The 18,048-nt window shown below is 44.0% G+C and overlaps 1 protein-coding gene across 1 annotated transcript; it reads right to left on the bottom strand.

Moving 5' to 3' along the window:
- Positions 1–3,771: 3,771 nt before the first annotated feature.
- On the bottom strand, positions 3,772–12,808 carry LOC123154922 (patatin-like protein 2). Its single transcript, XM_044573529.1, has 5 exons — positions 12,518–12,808; positions 12,189–12,373; positions 4,894–5,068; positions 4,645–4,806; positions 3,772–4,555 (listed from the first exon to the last, which is right to left on the bottom strand). The coding sequence occupies exons 1-5, from the start codon at positions 12,692–12,694 to the stop codon at positions 4,040–4,042; spliced, it is 1,215 nt and encodes a 404-aa protein (XP_044429464.1). The 5' UTR covers positions 12,695–12,808; the 3' UTR covers positions 3,772–4,039.
- Between the last annotated feature and the right edge of the window lie 5,240 nt (positions 12,809–18,048).

The following is an 18,048-nucleotide window of genomic DNA, read 5'->3' as shown; positions in this document are numbered from 1 at the left end:
AGGGAGCCTGGCACCGGCTTTACAAGGCATCGGGTCCGCCGCTCGCAACAGCACTCATCGGTGTTGCAAGCGCAGAATCTCGTCGGGGTGCTGCAACCAGTAGCCAGTTTTATGACCGGCGGTCGTGGCAGGCACAATTACTGCAATCTAGTGTTGTTGGCGGCTGATGCCACCATGTCGCAATCGTAGAGCTCGCCGCAACCGGTGATAGGTGCTGCAACCACATAGCTCGTCAGTGCCTCAACCGCGACATATGCTGCAAAGGGGTGGTCGCAGTAGCTACCATTTTTGCAACCCGATGGGGGCGGCCACGGTGATGCTTCGATAGCCATGGTGACAAGGCATGCTGCAACGACGTCAATGACCGTGGTGATGCTGCAATGCAAGCTTCAACGCCATGATGATGAGGCGTGCTATTGTGGCGATAGGGGCACCGCGTAATGCTGACATGCAACATTTGTGGTATCGCGTCCCTACAGATCTCACGGGGTGATGGAATTGCGATGCAATGCGAGTGGTGTTGCAACCGACAGATCTCGCGAATGGCAAAATCTGAAATGCAACGCATGTGGTGATGTGCGCCAGCGGAGCTTTATTGGAATATACGAGGTGCTGTGACATGCAGATCTCACCGTCGGAGGAGCTGCGATGCAATGACCTATGGATGTCGCCAGCGGCAGAGCTGCAATCTCATCAGCGTTGGAGCTGCAATGCACAAGACGGGAGGACGATGGTGCTAGCAAGGAGCGATAGAGTGATGTTGTGCTAGAGAGACGATCTGGTCAACTGCGCCATGTTGCAATCCATGTGCCACGTGTCAGATCTGACGGCAGTGGAGCCGACTGATTTTCCCTCAAAATCAGTCAGCTGATGCCTAGCAGCCACCATATATATGACTTACCGGTCACACCAGAGATAGACCAAAACAAGGTTGGGTTTTGCTTCATCTCGCAAGTTGTGCCACACCAACCTCTCACCCTTGTGATCCTCCATTAGAGCATCTACAGCCGGGTGCCTCAAACCCTCCTCAAACGCCCGGGCGGGTCACCCGGTCACTGATCGGTCATGATTTTTTGATCCAGACGGATGCCTCAAACGCCTAGGCTGAGCGGTACCCCTCATATCCAGCCTAAATATGGGGTGGATATGGGGGCGCCCGGGCACGCTTGCCACGTCAGACTGGCGAAGGGGTCCCAGCCGAAAACGCCCTGACCCAACGATCCGAAGCTCGTCTCCTCCATCGGACCGGTGACGCCGCGTGGCGCAGCCCCGGTGGGCCGCGTAGTGCCTAGCCCAGCTATTTAAGTCGACCGGCGGCACCGAAACCCTACCATCCATCCATATTTTCCTCTTCCTGTCCGCCGCCGCCACCACTTTTCACTCCACCCGTCCACCTAGTAGCCATGCCCCCGCGCCACCGGGTGAGGAGCGAGCCCTTTCTAACGCCGGAGCGTCGGCTCGAGCTCCTTGGGAAGACCCGGGCTAGGCGTGAAGCTCGGATTGCCGCGGGGCTACCTCTGGATGCAGTTGATCCGGAGGAGGAGTTGGAGGAGGACGAGGAGGAAGAGGTTGAGAAGGAGGAAGATGAGCCGGAGGATGATGATGTGGGGGACGCTGGCGACGCGGATCTGCAGGCGGAGCAGCAGGCCATCCTTGATTCCCTTTGGTCGGAGTTGACTGCGGAGGCCAGACGCCGTCACCGGTAGGAGGTGGAGGCGTAGTAGGCTGTGGAGGTGGCGGAGATGCTCGCCTACCTGGATGAGGTCGAGCAGGAGGAGGATGAGCTGGAGCCCTCCTGCCCGCCCATCTAGCCGGCGCTCGGCACCGTCGTCGTGGACATCTCCGACGAGGAAGAGTAGTTAGGATAGTACGTAGTATGTAGTACGTAGAATTTCTTTTGCATGCTTTGCATGGATCTAAGGGTGAAATATGAGAGAGGCGAATGCAAGGTGGATAATTTGAGGCATGACCGGTCATTGTCCGCGGACGCGCCCAATGAATTACGTTTTTGGGAAGCATTCCACGCGTATGCTCAACTTTATCACCACAGGTCGTCTTCCATCCAAGTCGGGCATCGTCGCATACCGATGTCTCCAACATTGTCTGCATCGTCCAGTCTTCTTGACATCCACAGTGTGCATTTTTGCTGCCTCTAAAACTTCCTCTTGGCCTTTAGAGGTTGCCTCTATACATTGCATGGAGCTTTCTCAAGAAAAGAAATTCTTGGCATCGCCTCCAAGTTAAGAGGCTGCCTCCAAGCTTTGGTTCCGACTAAAATATATGTCATCCCTTTTCTCGAGCCATCCAGTTGAAAAGTGAACGGCATGTCAACTTGATTAATGTTGTTTGAGGGCGCTCTAGAGGCTGCACTCAAATGTCATACACTACAGCGTTTTTGGTTAACCTTAGATGCAACAATGTTGACTCTAGCTTAGAGGCACCGCTGCCTCCAACCACTATGGAGTACTACTTGATCTCTACTATATAAGTAAAAAGGCTTAATGAATTGACGACATTAGCACTTGAAAATAATATATCGAAGTAGATTAATTACTAAGATATAACTAAAAACATTTCAAGAACTACTAAATAAATGATGTTTCAGCATACTATAAGTAAAGTTAGTGTTATACAAAAAACATTGTGAATATTTTTTTCTTACCTTCGGGCTCATTTTACGTATATCAATGAGGCCTCAAACTCCCGGATAAAGCTCTACAAAGGTGTTTTTTTGTGATTCATGAATCTGGGTGGTATTTCTATCATAGGTGTAGTGTGCTTTGTCGGTTTTACTCGGATACTGAGTTAAGTTGGGTGTAACTAAATCCGATGGCATCTTTGATTTACACTAGTCATTGTGTCATGTCCCCTCCCCCCCCCCCCCCCCCCCACCCCCAAACCCGAAAAGAGATTAAACCGCTTAGATTTTACTCATATGCCCACAAGGTAGTCACAAATTCCTGGTTTCAATTATATGGTTGAAATTTTGCATCGAGTAAAGGATTTGCCAATTCCATTAGTTGAACATGCATTGAGACTGTAAGCAGGTACAAACTTTATCATTTTTTGCAAACATTAACATTTTTACCCTTGAGATGAGATGAAATCGTAAAAAAAAACCTCCCCGACGCTGACGCATACACAAGGATGGATACAACCCAGCCGTCTCAAATAAATGCATCTCTCTCCGCTGAACTTTAGTCATTGCTCCTTCCCACGCCCATCCCGCACGACCACACCCCCTAGTTCCCCATGCGGCGGCGATGCTTGACTCATGCGAGATAGTCACATCCAGCTCCTAACACCTAGGAGTCCTTCCTCCCTCCCACGGTGTCCATGTCCCCTGTTTCACGCGCGGTAGCGGCACCCCATATAAGTGCAAGGGTTATGCCCCAACCCGCCCGTGGTGGTGGCAACCATGTACCCTAATTCCAGCTCCTTCCCATGATCACTTTGCTCGTCTCCACTTCTTCACCTTAATCTGAAAATTGTTGATGGGAAGATATAGACCGACGGACTGATGAATGAAACGGGGAAAAGTTAGAAGAAGAAATAATACGATATTATGTAGTTTGACATAAGGAGACACTTAGTAGGAAGTCTTCTAGTAGAGTTCGCTTAAAAGTTGTATAATCATTTTCCACATGTGTAAGGATATATTGGGTGATGAATAAAATCAAATAATGATTTTCATGGAACCAAATAAAATAGCTGAAATACTCCCAAATGAAGTTTATTCACAGCACATTCGGGTACAAGCTTTTCTATAAGTAGGTATGTGTACTGAATGGCAACTAATGCCACAAAATTAGTGTAAAACAAATAAAAAATAAAAGTGTTTCAAAACGTGACAAATCTAACCATGCATTAGGCCACCCTACTAGTTTATATTGCAATGCAACCTCGCTGATGTGACGAGATTCACAATCTTTATTTAAAGCACGCACAACAAATATCAGATAAATCATTGCTTGCATACAGAGCGCTTGATGGCGTAGGCCATCAAATTCAAACCGGGCCGATATTCTTAGAGTCATATCTAAGTTTTGAGACCCGCCTCCCCAAGTCTGGCTTTGCGCTCGTGCGACAACATGCGGGCGAAATGGGTAAGTTCTTCCTCGTTGGTGCCCCTCTCTAGGTCGTCCTTGTTCTTGCCTGTCTCGATGTCCACCTTGCACGCCTGCTTCTTCAGCAATGCCTTGCCAACATCAATGAGCCTTTTGAGGTTCTCTGTCGTGGACACGTCCACGGAGGCCGTTTCGCCCGGGAGCTCATCCTGGATCCGCAAGTAGTGCATGTCGCACTGTAGCGCCTCGAAAAGCACGGATGCCTGGATATCGACGAGGTCGGCGCTGGCCTGGCAGAAGCTGTCGATGATCGGCGTGGTGCCCCCGTTATAGAGCCACCCGAGAAGGCCCCACTTGCTGCACTCGGCAGCGTCGAAGTTCTCTTTGACCTTGGCGGTGCCAGTGCCCAGCGAGAGGACCATGAACTTACCGAGATTCTGTTTCTTCTTTATGATCTGCTTGCTTACGTGGGTGATCGCCACAAGGGTCTATGCAAATAAATGTATGCCAGTGAGAAACGTATCAACATCACAGAAGTCAATTGGTATAGATCTTAAGCCTAATTTGGGCAACGTACCGGATTGTTGGCTGCGACACCCCCGTCGATGAGGTTAAAGGCCCGGGTCTTGCCGTCTTTGTCCTTGGTCTTGAAATGGTGCCCGGGGAGGTAGGTTGGAGCGGCGGACGTGCTGATGCAGACATCCGACAGAAGAGCATCCTTGGAGACATCCTTCTTGGCCTGTAACGTACAGATTTTTTTTCATGGTCGAGTGGATGACATGTTGTTTATACAGATGTATGTGTTTCTGTTCTTCTATGTACGTACGTCGTAGGTTGAGAAGATGATAGGTTGAAGGAGCTTGATGTCGAAAGTGGGGATGACGATGCTCTTGAGTGTCTGACTGATTCGTGTGTCACCGAGCTGCTTCTTCAGGATTGAGTGCAGGTGCTGGCCACTGTACTTGGGTCCCATCATGCTCTTGAATAAGCCCAGCCCTTTGCTGCACAACAGATTGTGTAGAGCTCATAAGTACTCTCGTTGAGTCTTCAAAGTGCTCTAGGTTATATAATCTGTCTAATATTAGAAATATAACAGTAGCTGTGGTTCTTTGTGATGGCTTGAGTTGTCTCAGTTTCAGGAGAAACCTGGGGTGGGGCAGGATAAATGTGTTTGGTCTCCTACCAAGTCTGGCCAGTTCACAATTCGTTCGATGTACATTGCTATTAAGGCTAGCTAGGCAAGTAAACTTTCCTTTTCGTCTGTGGTTTATTAAGATCTTGTTAAAAATTAATGTCTTTTTGTGTCTCTTAAGTAAGAAAAACATTCTCACTAAAGATACCCCTGTTGCATAGAGGCTGGATGGGCAGCTTCAAATGTATGCTTTGCAATCTTGACGAGGGGATTGATCATTTTTCTTTCCATGTCCAATATCGAGATATATCTAGAGTGTGATTAAGTGTCCTTTTAATTCGCTGCAGTGCGTAGTTCAGTAGATGATACTGCTAAGTTGGACAAGCTTTTCATGTCGGTATCAGAGGTGTCATTGTGACTGGAGTAGCAATTGTGTCACTAGTACCATTTTCCTAATTTTTTTATTAGTTATCGTACTGGTCTGGGTTGCAGAAACCAGAAGCTCAAAAACTACGTCGCAGCGCGGCAAACCTGATAGCGTCGGTGACCAATGAGTATTTTCACAGGAAGCAAGGATGAGCCCTGTGGTACTCAGGCTCGAAGGTGGCTGAGTAAAGTGATGAAGAGAAAGTGATGGTGTTTCCTGATACAGAGTTGAATCGTTATTCTTTTAGACGGGGCAAAAGACTTGCTCCATCTCTACTTTTATAGAAAACCAAGTTGATGATGATGGTGTGTCTATCATCTTGCGATATAGACTGCGATCTATATGTGGAGAGAGGTGTGGAGAGAAGGTAAAAAACTCGGTATGTAATCCTCACCAGACGGCAGGGAAGATGGCTCTCGACTGAGACTGGGTCATGTTGGATTATGGATGGGCTTAGGCCCATATAAGACACTAATCTCTGGTTAATCTTGAGGCTCATGTATGAGATGGCAGGTGGTGGGAAGTTTAGTCTCACTTGAGGAGAGTTGAGACCCCTTTATAAGGGCTGCTCTACCACTTGCCATTGGGAGTTTGGAAAGAGGAGTGGTACACGCGTGCTCCTCCTCCTCCGCCGCCTGCCTCGCCATGCCTCGTCACGACGCGCGCACGCACGCTGCGGGTTGAGAACGACAATAAGGTTTTTGGGGAGCGTCTCGATGCGACTGATCCCGATCCGTCCCCAACTTTGTTCGCCTCTGCTTTCACTACTTCCTCTGCATCGACACCATGGCCGACGATGCCGCCGCTAAGAAGAAAGCCACGGACGACGCCGAGGCTGCTGCTGCAGCCGCCGCGTTGGCTTGGCCAACCGGAGGGTATGATCTATTCATCCCTCGTTTACTCGTACTTATGCTAGCCGTATATGTGCTGCTCATAGAAGGTTCGATTCTATGTTCTGCACGTGCTAGTATGTTTAGGTATCGCTATGAGATGCATACCTTTTATGCCATGCTTACTGTTTACTCGTGGATAAGCCTAATCGGAAAAGTGCTAATATCTCCAACAATCCAAAAACCTTATTTTAGGCACTTTTCGATTCAAGGCTTTGCTGCTACTCTGAAACCGGAAAAGTTTACCGGGACGCATTTTAAGCGTTGGCAGACTAGGACCACCTTGTGACTCACATCGATGAACATGTTCTGGGTTGGTGGTGTGTCCCTCATAGAAACGATTGCTCCTGAAGAGGAGAAGGCGTTCAGGGAGGCAACCACAATCTTTCTGGGAGCAGTTCTGAGTGTGATTGGAGACAAGTTGGTTGACGCCTATATTCATATGGGTGTTGCCAAAAAACTTGTGGGATGCGCTCGAAGTCAAATTCAGTGCAACTGATGCTGGCAGTGAGCTATATGCCATGGAGCAGTTTCATGATTACAGGATGATTGATAACCGTTCTGTATTGGACCAGGCTCATGAGATACAGTGCATTGCTAAGGAGCTGGAGCTCCTGAAGTGTGAGTTACCGGATAAGTTTGTTGCGGGTTGCATTATTGCAAAACTCCCTCCTAGTTGGAGGAACTTTGCTACTTCTCTCAAGCACTTGAGACGTGAATTCTCTGTTGAGGATGTCATTGGTTATCTCAGTGTTGAGCAGAACTCGAGAGCAAAGGACTCGCATGTGAAAGGGGCAGAGGGTTCTTCTAGCGCCAATGTGGTGCAGAAGAACTTCCACAAGTTCAAGGGAAAAAACTCTGTCCAGCAGAATACTACCTTTAAGAAGAAGGGTAAGAAGAAAGAAAAAAAGAGAGATGGATGCTTTACTTGTGGTTCAGATGAACATTGGGCAAACAAGTGCCCAAACAAGTATAAGAAGCCAGCACAGGACTCCAAGTCTGTGAATGTCACTCTGAGCAACAATATTCATGTGTGTGCTGATGTGTCTTTGTTTTCTTCCTACCAGGTCACACGAGATTGTTCCGTCCTGATGGGGAATGGCTCGCATGCTTCTGTTCATGGTGTTGACACGATAGATCTGAAGTTTACTTCAGGAAAGATCATGCAACTGAAGAACGTGCATCATGTCCCCGCCATAAAGAAGAATCTCGTTAGTGGCTCCCTTCTATGCAAAGAGGGATTTAAGTTAGTATTTTAGTCTAACAAAGTAGTCGTATCTCAGTATGGACTATTTGTTGGAAAAGGATATGATTGTGGTGGTTTGTTCCGCCTTTCCCTGGAGGATTTCTGTAATGAAGTCGTGAACCAAATTCATTCTAATGTGAACGAATCTGAGGTTTGGCATTCACGTCTTTGTCACATAAATCTCGGTTGTATGACGCGGCTAGCTAAGATGGATTTAATCCCGAGTTTCACTTTAGCCAAAGGCTCTAAGTGCCATGCGTGTGTGCAAGCTAAGCAACCTCGTAAGCCTCACAAGCCTGCGAAGGAGAGACACCTGGCACTTCTAGAGCTCATACATTTAGATCTCTGTGAGATGAATGGTGTGTTGACTAAAGGTGGAAAGAAATACTTCATGACTCTGATTGATGATTCCACTAGATTCTGCTATGTGTATTTGTTAAATACTAAGGATGATGCTCTACACTACTTTAAAGTCTATAAGGCTGAAGTTGAGAACCAACTTGAGAAGAAAATAAAACGAGTCCGGTCTGATCGTGGTGGAGAGTACTTTTCTAATGAGTTTGATTTATTCTGTGCGGAACATGGCATTATTCATGAGAGGACGCCTCCTTACTCACCCCAGTCAAACGGGGTTGCCGGATGGAAAAACCGTACTCTAACCGATTTGGTTAACGCCATGTTAGATACATCGGGTTTATCCAAGGCATGGTGGGGGGAGGCTATATTGACATCTTGTCATGTCCTGAATAAAGTTCCCACAAAGGATAATGAGACTACTCCCTATGAGCAATGGGAAAAGAAGAGAACTACACTCTCTTACTTGCGCACTTGGGGCTGTTTGGCGAAAGTCAACGTGCCGATAATCAAAAAGCGCAAGATGGGACCAAAGACCGTGGACTGTGTTTTTCTTGGCTATGCCAAGCATAGCGTTGGCTATAGATTTCTAGTGGTGAAATCTGAGGTACCTGATCAGAAGGTCGGTACAATTATAGAGTCTAGGAATGCTACATTCTTTGAGGATATTTTCCCCATGAGAGATATGCAAAGCAATTCTAGACTGAAATCTGATGAGACTCCTGAACCTGCTATTCCGATGGAATATTATGAACATAAAAGTGATAAGAGTTTCAAGGAAGATAACGAGGAAGCTCCTGTTAGGAGCAAGAGACAGAGGACTGCAAAGTCCTTTGGTGATGATTTCCTCGTGTACCTCGTGGATGATGATACTCTCAGCTCCATTTCAGAAGCTTATGCATCTCCGGATGCTGGCTATTGGAAGGATGCGGTCCGTAGTGAGATGGATTCCATCTTGGCTAACGGGACATGGGAGATCACTGATCGTCCTTATGGTTGTCAGCCATTAGGATGTAAGTGGGTGTTCAAAAGGAAGCTTAGGCCCGATGGTACTGTTGAAAAGTACAAGGCTAGGCTTGTGGCCAAGGGTTATACTCAGAAAGAAGAAGAGGATTTCTTTGACACTTATTCACCTGTGGCTAGACTGACAACCATTCGAGTGTTACTCGCTTTGGCTGCCTCGCACGGTCTTCTCATTTATCAGATGGACGTTAAGACGACTTTCCTTAACGGAGAGCTAGACGAGGAAATTTACATGCAACAGTCGGATGGCTTTGCAGTAAATGGTCAGGAAAGAAAGGTGTGTAAGCTAGTGAAATCTTTGTATGGCCTGAAAAGCGCCTAAGCAATGGCATGAGAAGTTCAACACTACTCTGACATCTGCTGGCTTTGTTGTGAACGAAGCTGACAAATGTGTATACTATCGCTATGGTGGGGGCGAAGGAGTTATACTGTGTCTGTATGTCGATGACATACTGATATTTGGGACCCACCTCAAGGTCATTGAGGAGGTCAAGTCTTTTCTATCTCACAACTTTGAGATGAAGGACCTGGGTGTGGCTGATGTTATCCTGAACATCAAGCTACTGAGAAATTCTGAGGGTGGAATTACACTTTTGCAATCCCACTATGTTGAGAAGATTTTGAGCCGTTTTGGATATTCGGACTGCAAACCTTCTGCAACACCATATGATCCTAGCATGCGAATTCGAAAGTTCGAAGGCACGGCTGTAGATCAATTGAGATATTCTCAAGTGGTTGGTTAACTGATGTACCTAGTATGTGCTACTCGTCCTGACATCTCATTTGTTGTGTGCAAACTAAGCCGGTTTGTTTCCAATCCGGGAGATGCGCACTGGCATGCTGTTGAGCGAGTGATGCGTTATTTGCAAGGTACTGTGAACTATGGAATTCACTATTCTGGGTACCCGACGGTACTTGAGGGGTATAGTGATTCGAAGGATATCTGATGCTGATGAGATGAAAGCCACAAGTGGACATGTCTTCACACTTGGTGGTGGTGCTGTTTCCTGGAAGTCTTGCAAGCAGACAATCTTAACCAGATCGACTATGGAAGCAGAACTCACAACATTAGACACAGCATGCATTGAAGCAGAATGGCTTCGAGAGCTTTTGATGGATTTGCCGATGGTTGATAAACCAGTGCCGGCTTTCCTTATGAACTGTGACAATCAAACAGTGATTGCCAAGGCTAAGAGTTCAAAGGACAACATGAAATCCACAAAGCACATAAAAAGAAGATTGAAATCTGTCAGAAAATCAAGAAACTCTGGAGTAATAGCGTTGGATTATATCCAGACGGCTAAGAATCTGGCATACCCTTTTACGAAAGGGCTATCACGGATTGTGATAGAAAATGCATCAAGGGAGATGGGTATGAGACCCACGTAAGTTGCCATGGGGGTAACCCAACCTATGTGATCGGAGATTCCGTGAATTAGGACCTGAGAAAACAATCCAGCGGCCAACTGAGGAGAGTATCCTTAATTAACCCACTCCGTTGGAGATGTACAATACTCTCAATTATGTAAGGCGGGCTGACTTTTGTCTTAATGTGTTCCAAAGCTTGTGTAAGCAAGATGCTAACCTACAAAGCATTCTTTGGAGGAACACACCTATGTGAGCCCGACTGCTGGTCACAGTCTATGAGATTGAGTAATCTCTATTAAGCTCATGAGAAGGTACGGAGTATGACTAATAAGCTCCATCCGTGGGGTTTAGCCTTCGGCAGCCATGTATCAGCTGACAATAGGCGAAACTTCTGCACGCCAAACTGACAATTCAAGGCATAGTCCATTGTTCAGTTGTGAAGAAGTCTAATACTGTTGCTCTAGGTGGAAGTTCAACTTAACAGTCTCCACTGAAAATTCTGGATATCAAACATTGTTTGGAATAGGTGACAAACTTATGTGCCTCGAGATCTGGTGAGGGATTGTTGGATTATGGATGGGCTTAGGCCCATATAAGACACTAATCCCTGGTTAATCTTGAGGCCCATGTATGAGATGGCAGGTGATGGGAAGTTTAGTCCCACCTTGCTAGTTGAGGAGAGTTGAGACCCCATTATAAGGGTTGCTCTACCACTTGTCATTGAGAGCTTGGGAAGAGGGGTGGTACACGCGCGCTCCTCCTCCTCCTCCGCCCGCCTCGCCACGCCTCGTCACGACGCGCGCGCCGCGGGTTGCGGGAATGAGCCGAAGCTTATTTTTGCCGCTCAAAAATGAATTAATTAATCAGGGATTAATTAACGAATCGTTAACAGGTGGGCCACTGTCCAAGACGTTGGACTGTGGGCTGACTTGCGTTGCCGGGATTCATCGACTCCCTTGTCGGGACCCGCGTATTTGTCGACTCCCTTGCCGGGAGTGGGCCGACTCGGTCGTGGGCCTCAGCAAGGCCCACGACTTTCTTCCTTACGGACTATATAAGAAGGCTCTGGCCAGTGAAGTAACCTAGTTCAGTTCACTCACTCCCTATCGCATGACCTAACCGTCATCTACTGTTTCTCACTCTGTGCTGCCTTCGGCGATCCCATCCCGACGACCGCGTGCACGGCTGGTCGGGAGAGCAGGTGCCTCCGGAACCCTGTCGTTCGAGATCCTACCCGGGAGAACGGCAATAAGATTTTTGGGGAGCTTCTCGACGCGACTGCTCCCGATTCATCCCCAACTCTGTTCGCCTCTGCTTCCACTACTTACTCTGCATCGACACCATGGCCGATGACGCCGCTGCTAAGAAGAAGGCCACGGACGACGCCGAGGCTGCTGCTGCAACCGCCGCGTTGGCCTGGCCAACCGGAGGGTATGATCTGTTCATCCCTCGTTTACTCGTACTTATGCTAGCCGTATATGTGCTGCTCATAGAAGGTTTGATTCTATGTTCTGCACGCACTAGTATGCTTAGGTATCGCTATGAGATTCATACCTTTTATGCCATGCTTACTGTTTACTCGTGGATAAGTCTAATCGGAAAAGTGCTAATATCTCCAACAAGTCATACAGTATGTAATCCTCACACCCCTCAAAAAAGAAATACAGTATGTAATCCTCACCAGACGGCAGGGAAGATATTCGGGCAGTGCTCGAGGTAAAATTTATTGATGTCCTTGGCGGCGTAGAGCGGGCGGCGCTGGGTGTTGGGCGCGGTGAGCATGGTGGCCACCAGACCACCGGTGCTCGTTCCGGCGACCACGTCGAAGTAATCCGCGATCCTCGCGTCCGGCGACCCATCAATCTCCTACACACCCAAACAACTCGTTAGACCAACATGTTACCAGTGCTTTCAAAAAAAAAGCAAAAAAAGAACATGTTACACTATACGTGGAAAACTGGATGCATGCATGCAAGAGCAGGCATGATGAAAGTATTTGGAAAAGGTCACCTGGAGTTTTTGTTCGAGGAAAGCGAGGATGGTGCCGGGGATGATCCCGCGCACGCCGCCGCCGTCGATGCTCAGCACGGTGATCATCCGACCCTCGCGTGGCAGCGAGGAGGTGGGGAACAACAGCGACGACGAAGCGCCGCCAGGGCTCATCAGGTCCTGCTCCGGCACTTGCATGGCCGGCAAATAGGAAGACCGCTTAAACTCCGAACTTAACTAATACTCATAGAAACGTGAAGCAGCTTTAAATGGTTGGATCGATGCGCTCGCGGACACCATGGACCATACAGGTTAAGCTGCGACCGCCGGGGAGGCATCGTGTGCAGGTGCGAGGTTCAGTGCGGTGGTTAGAATGTGTCGCGGTCCAGTTTCTTTGGACCAGGCACCTGATCCAACGCGTCCCTGGTTCTGTGGTGCTAGTAGCTTTCATCAATTTCCAAAAACAAAAAAACTTTCTTCAATTTCTGTGTTTGCTCTACGCGACACGTACTGAGAAGTGTACGCAGTGTTATTTTCCTCGTCGATACTCGACCTGTAACCGTCGTAGTTGGAACTACGGTCAGAGGTTTCTCCTCCATAATTTTGTTTTTCTTCGAGGATGTAGACCAAAAAGTGCATAGTAGTGGTTCAAATTGACTGCATACCCATGCAAAAAAATAAAAAAAATCAACTGCATACGGTAATTCAAGCTTGAACATTCGTGTTTGATAACATTTCTATGTATTTTTTTTGTGGGGCAATATTTCTACGTATTTACAAGAGACAATATCAAGAAAAAGATTGTATAGATTAACTAACAAACCCATATCAATTAGATTGTATAGATTAACTAACAAACCCATATCAATTTGAAGAAAACTGAAACACGCACGAACAACAAGGATCGTTGTACATTGAAGACCTACCTTCTAAGTCGGCATCCCTAGCTCAACATTTTGCATCTTGGTGTTCTGCCAAAACTTTGGGGGAGGGGGGGACCATGAAATCATACCAGCACAACGGAGAGTAACATCTAAAGTTTTGAAGAGTCGTTTGGGTTGTGCGCCAGAATAGGTGACAATCTTTTTTTTTTGACGGTTAATAGATGACAATCTCATATTGATGAACACGTTGTGGCCGGAGACTAGTCGTGGGAGGGGGTGCTGAGCCTCGGAACCACCTTCTACACGAGTGAACTTGGCGTCGGGAACTTTGTCAACGACCCGCTCTCATCGACTCGGCCATGAGATAGTAGCGGCAAGAGCCAGAGTGGGGACAACCAAAATGAGCGGTGACCCAACTACTACTATGTGTTCTTCTTCTTGTTCTCTATATAGCTAACATGGTAGTCTTCCAGTGGGCGGTGACGAGGTACAAGTATAACAAAAGAGTTCTTGAGGAGAACAACACAATTATTGTGGGGATTCCAGAGTGGGAGAGGTGGCCAGCGGCACTACGACGGCAGTGATAAGATGGAGGGTGTGTGATGCTTGTGCAAACAAATGTATGTATCACGTGGCAATTTTCTAGTTGACGCCCACATGCATCAAATAGTTTTTTTTTAGGATTACATGCATCAAATTGTTAATGCGACGCCAGTGAGTGATAGATCTCTGGGCCAGCCCAAGTGGCGTTCCTTAACTTCATCAGCGGTTTCACTTATTTTTATTTTTGATTTTTTTGTTCGGTTTTTCTGGGCTGTCTGGTTTCCAGCCATTTTATTTTCCTTTTTATTTATAATTTATAATTCATTTTTATATTTTTCCTCGGTTTTCATTCTGGTTTTAGGTAATTTTTGCCCCCTTTTTTTCATTTCCTTTTCTTCTGGGTTTTGGTTTTTCCTTTTTGTTTTTCTCTCTTATGCATAGGTTCCCTATACAATAATCATATTCTCAACATATGGTTTACATTTTGGTAATATACAAAGTACATTTTTTATTTTTCATTATATGAACATTCTTAATAATGTATGATGAACATTTTAATACATGGTAGATCTTTATAATATATGGTGAACTATTTTGTAATATATGGTGAACTATTTTGTAATATATGGTGAACTATTTTGTAATATATGGTGAACATTTTTTAAGACAGACTTAGCATGTTTTTTAAACACATACTGACCATTTCTGAAGTATGTTTTTGTTATTTAATATGGCTTTAAATATTTAACTCGATATAAAAGTTATTGCAATTGTCTGTTTTTTCGAAAAAGCCTCCAAAAAACTGAAGATAAGATGAACATGCTGATGTGAGCACGTCAAATGGGGCCGACAATTTTGAGAGCCCTCCTTGTTGGCGCCTAAAGCGCCGCGAAACTACTGGCGCTAACACGTTCCCCTCGTGTGTCGTGGCCCATATAGCTCGCTCGACTGTTTTCTTCGCACTCGCGCAATCCTGTGTTTTTTATTCTCTTGCGAGCTGTCAAAAACATCTATGAAAACGATCATGGATTTACAAAATGTTCACGAATTCAAAAATGTTCATGAATTTAGAAAATATTACCAAATTGAATATTTCATGAGTTTTCAAAAATGTTTGCGAATTTAAAAAATTGTGCATGAATTTGAAAAGTTCACAAATTTGAAAAAAAACATTCATGAATTTGAAACAAGTGCAGGGACTTAAAAAATCATAAATCAGAAAAAGTTCAGTAGAAATGTTAGCAAAACCTAAAAAAGTTTATGGATTTGAGAAAAATCATGAATTTGAAAAAAGTTCATGAATGTTCAAAAACTTCACTATCAAAGTTAGCAAAATATTGAAAAAAGTTCATGGATTCGGAAAAGTTCATGAAATTAGAAAACATTCACTAAAAGAGTTAGCAGAACTGAAAAAGTTCACGGATTTGAAAAAGTTCATGAAATTTAAAAAAACTCACAAAACTGAAACAATATAACAATTTGAGAAAAGTTCACGCATTTGAAAAGAAACGAAAAAACCCCAGATAAACTGAACAAAACTTGGTTCAGGAAAACAAGAATAAAAACACTAGACCGGCCTGGTAGCTTTCAGAAGCTTCACAAAACTCGGACGAACTTCCCCGCTTCCTGACTTACATGGGCTGCCCGTTCGGACCGAAGGTGTGTGCCGGTTTGTAAAACATACTAAAACAGCGCTGGAGGAGCTATATAGGTTTTAGCATATTTTGACATCAATGGACGCCACATAGGATTTACTATGAACATTACAAATTAAAGGGAGCTCCTAGTCAGCTCTTCGAACATTAGGTTGCCGGACCGGCACTCACGTTCCCGGTCTCTTGGGCCGACCAAGTAGCCTGAGAGCTCGCTTCACTCGATTTGTTCCGTTGATCGTTTAACCATGTTTATAGATTTTCAGGGAAAAATAGCACATTTGAAGAATTCTTCATCTATTTTGAAAAAAAGTTCACCAGTTTGGAAGAAAAGTTCACAAATTTGACAAAAATTAATTGATTTTGACAAAAAGTTCAAAAAACTAAAATTTTCATCGATTATGAAGAAAAGTTCACCGGTTTTGACAAAAAATCAGAAATTTTGAAAAAAGTTCAAAAACCTGAAAAAAGTTCACACATTTGGAAAATAGCCACCAATTTTCGAAAAAGTATATCAATTGTGAAAAAAGTTCACGAATTAGAAAAAATTTCATGGGTTTTGAAAAGGTTCCCTAATTTGATATAAAATTTCATGGGTTTTGAAAAAAGTTTCTCCATTTTTTATAAAAAGTTCATGAATTTAGAAATAATTCATTGATTTTTTATAGGAAAACATATATTTGAAAAAAGTTCAAGTATTTATGAAAGGGAAAATTAAAATTAAAAAAAGTTATATAAATTTTTTAAAAAATAAAGAAACAGAAAAAGGAGCAAGAAAAAAAAAAGAAAAAACCGTCTGGAGACGACCAGTGATCCTGAAAACTGGTTCGGGAAGCCTTTGGAAGCTTCCCAAAATCAGGGGCTTCTGCGAACTAAAAAAGAAGAAAAGGAGAAGCAGAAGTGAATTGGCAGTAGCTTTAAAATGTCCTAGTTGGTTAGTGTGGTTATCTCTCAACGAAGACGTCATAACTTTCGTGTCAGGTCACCCGCACTCTTTTTTGAAGTTTAACAGAAAAAGAAGGGTAAATAGTCGTCCCAGCCTAGAGGGGGTGTGGTTTTGTGTCGGTTGGCAAATTAGCCTTTAACTGGCGATGAAGGCGCCATATAGGGTTTGGGAAAATTAAGGATCCATTTTAAATGAAACATGTGAAAATATACATTCACGTGGGCCACTGCTGGGCCTGATGTACCCCCATGTTTGCATGATTTTCTTCTCAAGTTCTCCCACGCGGGCGTAACTTCTATTTGGCACGTAGTTTGTCAAATAGGGGCGCGGCTATGTGTAGCCCATTGCGAGACCCTAGCTGGCCTCGCCTCATGTAACAGGTACACGCAGGCCTAGTAACCAAGTGTGGTGTCATGCTGATGTCACGACACACATGTTTTGTTCTGTTTTTCATTCTATTTTTTCGTCAAATCTTTGTTTTAGTTTTATTTTGTTTCTATTCTTGAGATATCTTACCAAAAATATGTCAAAAACATTTTTAATATATCTTACAAGAAATAAATTACAATTGTTTTGAAAAATGTTAATCATGCAACAGAAAATTGTTAAACGTGTAAAAATGTATCTGATATTTATGATTTTTTAACCATATGTGCTAATTTTTTATGACATTCTAAAAGTGGCACACTTTTGGAAAAATGTACGTGGCATAGAAAAAATAGTTTGCGCAATATAAAAAATGTTCATGTAATTGAAAGAAATTTGTCGTACATTAAACAAATGTACATTACATTTTTATAAATGTTCACGGGTTTAAAAATGTGTTTGTAAAATTTTGAAACCAAATTGTACAAATGTAACAAAAAGTTTTATCTTACAAAAATGTTGAAAAGAAGTATTTAGGAAATTTCAAACTATGTATTTAAAAGTTTTAAATTTATGTGCATATTGTTCACAATTTATAGATAAAATGTGAAATATTTACAAAATAGTAGACTTGAAAACATATATTTCATAAAAATATTTATTATGTATTTGATCAATGGTTAATGCATAGGTCAAAAAATGTCCGGCTATATACAAAATATGTACATCGCATATAAAAAATGTAGATATATGTTAAAAAGACAAAAATATCAATTAAATGAAAATAACCTGTAAAACCAGACAAAGAAACAAAAAGGGAAATGAAATAAAATCGAAGAAACCAGAAAGAAACAAAGAAGTATAACGCATAATGAAGAAAGAATGAAAACCCAATGTATAATAAAGAAAAACAGGGGAAAAACTAAAAAAAATACAAAAGAAGATGAAAAAAATGGAGGATATGCCAGCATTTCTTCAAAATCACAAACATTTTCTGAAGTTGCGCATGTTTTATGATTTCTTAAAAAAATCACATTTTTGAGTTTGATGTTTTTTTATATCCCGAATTATTTTAAAGAAGACCAAATAAAAGCCCAAAATAAAAGAGAAAATAAAAAGATGTGCCAAAATCTCCCGAGGCAACGGTTGTCTCGGTAAAAA

The sequence above is a fragment of the Triticum aestivum genome, chromosome 7A (assembly GCF_018294505.1).
Source record: "Triticum aestivum cultivar Chinese Spring chromosome 7A, IWGSC CS RefSeq v2.1, whole genome shotgun sequence".
Taxonomy (NCBI): Eukaryota; Viridiplantae; Streptophyta; class Magnoliopsida; order Poales; family Poaceae; genus Triticum; species Triticum aestivum.
This window is presented reverse-complemented; position numbering and strand designations above follow the sequence as displayed.

What these genes read in the sequence shown, in the direction of transcription:
- LOC123154922 (XM_044573529.1), bottom strand. Translation starts at nt 12,694, where the DNA reads ATGCAAGTGCCGGAGCAGGACCTGATGAGCCCTGGCGGCGCTTCGTCG. An exon ending in AATATCTTCCCTGCCGTCTG is followed by an intron (nt 5,069 to 12,188) that starts GTGAGGATTACA and finishes TCTGTTGTGCAG; the next exon opens with CAAAGGGCTGGGCTTATTCA. An exon ending in GTGTCGCAGCCAACAATCCG is followed by an intron (nt 4,556 to 4,644) that starts GTACGTTGCCCA and finishes TTATTTGCATAG; the next exon opens with ACCCTTGTGGCGATCACCCA.